Source organism: Rutidosis leptorrhynchoides, chromosome 6 (genome assembly GCF_046630445.1).
Source record: "Rutidosis leptorrhynchoides isolate AG116_Rl617_1_P2 chromosome 6, CSIRO_AGI_Rlap_v1, whole genome shotgun sequence".
In the NCBI taxonomy this organism is placed as follows: domain Eukaryota; kingdom Viridiplantae; phylum Streptophyta; class Magnoliopsida; order Asterales; family Asteraceae; genus Rutidosis; species Rutidosis leptorrhynchoides.
In genome coordinates, this window is record NC_092338.1 from 89,537,036 (window position 1) to 89,545,383 (window position 8,348).

General features: G+C 33.4%; 1 protein-coding gene across 1 annotated transcript; it reads left to right on the forward strand.

Annotated features, from left to right (window-relative positions):
- The first annotated feature begins 6,363 nt into the window (after positions 1-6,363).
- LOC139853860 (uncharacterized) lies at positions 6,364-7,125 on the forward strand. The gene has a single exon (XM_071843203.1). It carries the CDS (start codon positions 6,364-6,366, stop codon positions 7,123-7,125), a length of 762 nt encoding a protein of 253 aa, XP_071699304.1.
- The last annotated feature ends 1,223 nt before the right edge of the window (positions 7,126-8,348 follow it).

Below are 8,348 nucleotides of genomic sequence, written 5' to 3' on the forward strand. Positions count from 1 at the left end.
TATGTTGTTGTTATTAAAAATAAATAAAATAAATATAGGATTTTTTTTCTGAACACTTTTATCCGCCACTGATTATTAACGGTGTACGGAATAACACCTCTAATAAAAGTGTTGGCTCAATAAATCAATTGATTCTTCAAATTTACACGATTTTTTTTTATATTATTAGTTTAATTTAATATTACTTTTGATTGATGAATCACGGAATTAGAGTAGGTATATGCATAATTGATATATTGATAATTTAGTACTGTACGTGTTGTTAATGGTCTTTTTCAATCCTTTTCCACTTGAAAGTTGTGATTTAATAATAATATGATTAAGAAATACTGTGTTTGTAGGTATATGTATGTGTTATGCAAATAATCGAATCTATCTAGCTGTATATTGTTTCTTTTCATATTTAGACATCCAGTATATATATATTCATATAAATATGCAAGATATATTACACCACCTAATCTATTCTATATATATATATCTACTTATACATATACATTTTTCATAAGTTATCAAACCCACTTGTGGCATATATTTTATTTCTTGTTCTTCAAAGTTGCCGAGCACCCCTAAACCAACACTATACCACCAACACATGAACACTTGTAAGCAATAATCTATTCGGTTTCTACTTCTTCGTTTAGGTTGACAAGCAGCCCCGAAGAACCCATCAAAGAACCACCTCAACCGAACTCATCATCTTCAACCATTTACATTTGTGTTTCTTTAGATCACCACACCTTTTGCTGCAACTCGATAACCCCATCACCTAAACCACTTTTAACTGTTGCACCATTCTTTTTTTCTTTCTGTTTTCGAGACCGTCACCACACACTCACAAAAACACACGTACACAATCACAACCCTCTCCTGTCACCACCATAACCGGCCCATGTTTCCCTTTTCTATTTTTTTCGAGCATCACACCCTCGCCAACAAGATCAATTCCTATAACAAACTATCACCATAATCATGAATAACACTATGTTCTATTTCTTTTTCGTAACCCATCAATACGATACCACCATCTCATCATCAACATCCTTATTCCTTTCCTTCTTTTCTCACACGACCATCACTAGACCCACATGCTATTCATCATCTTCACTAAACAAGAAAACCCATTATCTTACGGTTTTATATTTTTCTCTGTTATCCTTTGATCACCATCATCGATTTAACAAGACTGCAACACAAGTAAACCACAAATCATCATCCACCACTTGAGACGATACCACTGTTATTACCTTTGTTCCTGCTGCTACAGTTGTACGCACCCAACAAACCACATCTTGCACTCGCCACCACCATGAGTCACCTATAAACCGCCATGATTTCTGTTTCAATTATGTAATCGAACCCACAACCAACTGCAACCTTTCAAAACCCAAAAACCCCTTTGAAATCAGCTACATACCTTCTGTTACTAGAACCTGTTTCTGTTTATTTCTTCAAGTCGACACCCACACGAACCCTTGTTACTGCTGTAATCCGTTTTATTCTGTTGAGTTCGATCAACAAAACCCAGAACCGTCGAAGTTACCTGCTGCTGCTCGATGTTCCTGTTTACCATCGAAACCCTCATTCGTTTTGTGCCATAGTATTGCTTCTATATTTTTGTTATTCCACGAAGATAGATGATGAAGCAAGGAATGAGATGTGCTGAATAAATAAAGAGGAAGTGACAATTAAAGATGATAAATGATTAATGACTAATCATAAAGGAAGTTGTATGGGTTCCAGCTATTGTTTTAAGATATTAAACAGATTTGTTTTATATTTTCTTTTGGCCACGTACGTATACGATTAGGTAGGGTTCATCTTGAAGTGTCGGGCTTCGGTTCTGTAACGAACTACAAACTGTTTTGGGGTGTGCAATCCATTAAACTTTGATATCAGATTTAGATTTTGAGTTGGGCCGAGTGTGTGTGGTGATGTTGGGCCGTAGCCTTTTCCTGAGGTTGGGCCGAATCAAAACAAAAACGGGTTATAAAAATTAAGAGGGGTTTAAATTCAGAAAAACTGACTTGGATCGATGGCTGTGTGTGTTTGTGGGATATCAAGGGGTCGTATGTTCGAGTCTGACTTGCAGCACGTTTCATATATATTTTTTTTAGCCATTTAATGGAGGTAGTCATTCATCTAATCAATTATTACTACATTTATTAGTATTATAAATATTATTATATGTATCAAAAATGATAAGTTAATTATTACTATTATTATTATTAACACAATTAAATATTATTATCATTAACATTAAAATTTTCATTTTTATTAAAATTATTACTATCGTTATTATTATTTTCAATAACATGATTTTAATATGTGATCTTATTTACATTATTTTATTATCATTAATATTATTATAATTATAGTAATATTATTACTACAAACATAATAACAGTTTTCACATAAATATTTATATAACAAATTTTGATTTAACAATATAAGTATATAGATATATATGTATAAATATTAATATACGAAATAAATATATAACCTTTAAAATAACAGATATATTACTAAACTAGATAAGTAATATATAAACTGGTTTGATTATTATTACTGTTAATTATATGTGTTAATATAAATATATAATTAATATAGGTTCGTGAATCCAAGGCCAACCTTATACGTGTTCAATGATGTTATATGTATTTTTACTACAAAATACAGTATGGTGAGTATATAGTCCCCTTTTAAACTTTAAATATTTTGGGCTGAGATCCGACCCTGTATAGCCAACTCCCACCTTCACATATAGAGTGTCTACGGTTGTTCCGAAATATATATATAGATGGGTCGATATGATAAGTCGAAACCTTGCATACGTGTCCCGTTATTTAAAGTGCGTAAAAGTAAATAACAGAAATTAAATGACAATAAATAAAATTGCGAGAATGTAAATTGCGATAAATTAAATGTTAATCAGTTAGCTGGGAACAGTTAGCCGGAACAGTTAGCGTGAAATCCTATCACAATTCCAATTAATTAATTCGTTTGTTTCTAACACTTTTTTTTTTTTGTCCAATGTTTTCTTCGTTATGCCACTTGTTGGATTCTGATAGGTCAAAATCCAAATATGAAATTTGAATAGAAATGGTTATTCTGTGGTGAACGGATACGTATATCGGTAGTTGTAAGTAGGATAGTAAATGATCGTTGAATCAGATTCGAAGAATGTACAGTGTAACTTTTTAATGTGAATTCTAAATATTCCTCGGGTACTACCCACCCGTTAAAATATTTTCATCATTAACAGTTTGTACAAAAGAATTTTTAATTACAATCTTTATGAAAATATACTTGCATATATATTTTCTTCAGATGTAATTATGGATTTAATGAGTCAGTAAGATATTATACTCATTTGATTTATTGTTAGCACTTGATTACATGATCTCTAAAACATTAGAGATTACATAATTGCCATGTCGAAAGAAGATAAATGAGGTAGAACGATACGTAAAGCGAAGATAATCGATGTAGAACGATAGGTAGAACGAAGATAAAGTAGATAGGACGATACGTAAAACGATGATTAGGCTCGAGGTACAGAATGAGATGTTGAGGCAGGTGATGTTGAAACTTGGGTTGTTGGTGGTACTGGTGTTGATGTTGGTGCCAGTGATGTTGCTGGAGCTGTTAAGTTTTGCACCATATTCTCCAAAACTACTACTCGAGCGCGAAGTTCGTTGACTTCTTCTACTAACCCTGGCCTGTTATTAGTGTGAGATGGAGGTTGGATATCTTCTCTACTTCCGTTAATGGTAGCCTCAAGACGAAAAATTCTTGCAACGAGGGTATAAACAGTATTGCGAACAGGTTCGCCGGTGAGCGGGTCGAGTACTCCGACATTAGGCGGTAGATTCGGCTCATGATATGGAGTACCTTCTTCATTTCTCCATAGAGTAAGTATTTCGCGAACCCATCCCCACTTTCTAAAGAAATCTCGGCAGTTGATCGGTTGATGCGCTCCCGTCACACTTTCTTCGGAGTCAGAGGAACTTTGTCGATTCGTGGAGGCCATCGTACGCGATCACAGAAAGATTTTTGGTATGAAAAGCTTAGTGAGAGCAATGAGAGTTGAATAATTTATGTCTTTGTTCGTTGGAAAGAGAGATTTGGTAGAAGAAATTATGTATGGATGTATTGCTTAGACAATAGAGTGAGCTTCAACTCATTAACTTACTAAATAATGAAATGGTGTTGTAACATGATAGAGTTTTCAGTCCCATGATAGTAACGAAGACTACCTTTGTATATTGATGATGAAAGTCTTTTGATCCGATCGATGTTGTCGAGTGGTGTGTCACGGGTGATTTCAAGCAGTGTTAGATAAAGATAAAACTGATGTTGTTAAGGGGTGACTAACTTCAGGTTAAGGGGTCAAGTTTGTTCAATATTTAAGTGAGAAATTGTTGGTTGTGAAAATTATAGTAATAGAAAAGTAAAATAGAATTTATGGAAAAGAACAACTCGGTGAGATAATTAACATGGGATTATACAACAACTATATCTCAACAGACCCATTTAACTTTCGGCGAGATCTGATAATGACCAACAAAGTGTAACTTAACTAAGGATGCATTTGGTAAAAGTGTATAATTGAACGTTAAATGACTCATAATATGATTGATTCAAACGTTTTAAATGGAGTTGGTTATGAATAACAATAATATGTTTAATAACTATTTTAAATAAACAATATGAATAACGTAAAATTACTTTAATAGTAATATTATGCATGTATAAAAAAACAAATGAATAAGTAATCTTAATACGGAGTATAATTTAAAGATGATGATAAATCGAGTATTACATAGCTCTGAATAAGAATGTTGAACGATTTGACACCATATATCATTCGAATATCGAAAACAAATGCGCTGAATGTTTAACCATTCCATTCAAAGGTAAGTAAACGCCCTCTAAATTTTTGGTTTTTTAGATTCTATAAATCAAGTAAGATACTTAATTATTCTTGTTTTTAATATTGTTATTCCTCGAGATTACTTTTAACGAGTTTGTGTATGTTTATTGTTAATGTTTAACATTTTCATTGCTAAGAGCACCAGGAGTCGATGCAATTTTTCACCGTCAAAGGAATTTAACGCCGGCGACGACGGTTTCGCCGACTCCGGTTCGGCGTTAAATTGGCGTTAAATGAGTTTAACTGTGGCCACCGTTACCCACCAGACGATGTTTCTACTTCTTTTTTCTTTTTTTTTCTTTCTTTTTTTTCTTTTTTCCTTTGCTGTTTGTGTTTTGATTTTTGCAGGTTCGTTCCAAGAGGAAGAAGAATACGGAGTAAATTAGTATAAATAATAAATAATTAGGTTTAAAAATTGGTTAAAAAATGGGCCAAATTAATGGGCTTACATTTATTTTTATAGTTGGGCTAAATTCTCTTTAAATATTTATAATTTATAATTATAAATATTACTAACTAAAAGTATTATTTATTTTTATAGTTTATAATTAATAATCATATTAAATAAATAAAAGTATAAAAAAATAAGTTAAATAATATTATTAAAAGTATTAAAAAAATACTTAAATAATGATTTAACACTGAACCATTTCCCCTGTGTTGACCTCAGTGTTAAATTTAACACTGAGATTTAACGTCGAACGACTCCCTCCCTGTGCTCTAATAGGCTAATTAGCAACATAACTATAAAAATAAAGAAAAAAAATGTATTTGTAAATCCACGACCTATACGTTCAAAATTATGTATCTATATATCCCCGTCTTTCCGTCATCTTCTCATATTTTCTTTCTTTCCATTCATCATTTCCTCTCATCTCGCTGTTCATACATACATCTTCACCCAAAAAATATTATTATTAATTTGAAGAGCTTTATAAACAACTTAGCAAGGATTTCACATCTTCTTGGCTGTAGTTCTCACAAATTCATACAAGTTATCAACGATTTCACATCTCCAGAAAAATTCTGTTACGATTTTGGAGTGCAATTTGAGAATTCGTGTGTTTGAGATAAATGTGGTGATACTATGAGGATTATGAAGTCAAAGGAGTAAAAGGTTGTTGCTAGTTAATTGCTTAGCTAGCTGTAACTGTTTAATTGCTGAAATTTAGGCTCTATATCGGAGTGTGAATCGTTTGAATCGAACTTCGGATTAATGGTACATTTTCCGATTTCTTTTCAGATTTACGAGATATCGCATATGATCCACATTATTTTCACGGAATTTTAGGTTTTCAGTTGCGAATTTTGTAATGTGTTCGACGAAATGCTTTTCTTTTTTTATGCCTGTAAAAAGGTTTCCTTATTTGTACCTTCGGTCTAGGATTTCATGTAATTAATACTGATTGTGAATAAACTTTGCATCGATGGGGCTTCATATTCGAAGTCTCGCGATGCTTGTTATATTGGTTCGGTGGCCAATGATTGAAGCTCAAACACGTGCAAGAGCACTTGATGTTCTTCTCCAAGACTACACTTTTCGTGCAATTGATCGACCAAAAACCGGTATTCCATATGATGCATCTCCCCCTTCCAATTTAACCGGGATTCAATTATCTGCGTTGAGGTTACGCAGTGGTAGTTTGTTTACTCGAGGTGTTCATATGTATAAAGAATTTGCAATCCCAATTGGGGTAATAGGATATCCTTATGTCGAAAGGCTCGTTTTGGTCTATCAGGATCTGGCGAATTGGTCTACCACATACTACTCTTTACCTGGTTACTTGTATTTAGCTCCTATATTGGGTCTTCTTGCTTATAATGCTTCAAGTTTATCGGCTAAAAACCTGCAAGAATTGGAAATTCATGCTTCAGAAGAACCTATTTCGATTGAGTTTACACAAGTACAACCAGTGCCTGCTGGTTTAGTTGCAAGGTGTGTGCGGTTTACTTTAACTGGTCAGATACATTTCACTAATGTGGAATCTGGGAACAAGTGTGAAACGTATGAACAAGGGCATTTCTCTATTGTAGTTGAATCCACCACCCCGTTGCCTGCTCCGGTGCAGCAGCCGCCACCTCCACCGCCACGTCATCAGGGTGGAGGGAACGGTTCTGGGGTTATTATTGTCGGGTCTGTAGTTGGTGGAGTTGCATTGTTGGTTTTGTTGGCGTTGTTGTGTGAATAATCACCTCATAAATCTCTTAAAACATGTTCATATTTTTGATAATTTCTTGTGTGCATTTTAGGTGTTTAGTCAAGAGTGATTCTATTCATGGTAAATTTTGTAAACCATTGTCAATGAATAAGTTCATCTTTTTGCATGGAATTTATGAATCAGTTCTATAGCAAATTTTGCAATCTGATATCATTTTTTCTGTGCATATGCCTTCAACTGTAAGATTTTATTGTAGATCTTTTCTTTATCTTTTATATATTTAGTTATGCAATCTTAACCTTGAAGGCTAAGTTGTAATGATTAAAGAAGTCTATACTGCTTGAATTGCTTTTGCTTGGAGCATTTGGCATCAATAATTGCATTACCATATGTGCATAAAATTACCAAACATTATTGTTTGTTACTTATATTCAGAGAGTATTGCTTATATGATTGTTTTTTAAGATGATTGCTTACTAGGTAGGAGCTTCCCGGTTTTCACCGTCCTTTTGTTTTCCTGTTAAGGACGGTTCTATACAAGTTTCCGTTAAAAAAAAAAAGTACGAAACATTATAAGCATACCCGAGCCTGCCCAATTATGTTACAATTACCTCCCAAAAAGCTTGATGCATCTTTTAAATTAACCATTGTACTAAAAAGTCAAAACACCTTTATTTTGGGATTTAGACCACTTGGAGTGGTTGGGCGCTTGGGTTGCTTTTTGATGACTAGGACGTGTGGGTTATGTCTGTGGAGTAGTGGGGGTGTGGTTTTATGGTGTGGGTAAAGAATATTGTGATGATGTGTTAAAATATAATTGGGTTAAATATTAAAAGGGGATAAAAATAATATTTTTAAAATAATAAAAAATAAAAAAAATTGGCAACGGACGTTGCTTGGTACGTTGCTTGGCAACGGACATAGGTAAAATACACCCATCCCACGCATTGATACTTGCAATTTATGGTGTTGGTTGGGTGCCACGTGGGCTTGCAACGCCCCTTTACCAAACCGCTACAACAAGTCTTATAATCACAAATTTACCATTGTACAAGTCGATTATTAGTAGTATAAAATGGGCTTAAATCAGGTGCATTTCTTGTTTTAAATCATGGCATACCCATTTACAAATAACATAATGCAAAATCTCGCACTTACAGATATCAAATTGAAAAACATAATTACACCTAGACCAAATATATCAACCATGTAAAACAATTAAGTAAATTTCAAGCTTCGAATTGGAAAAAAAA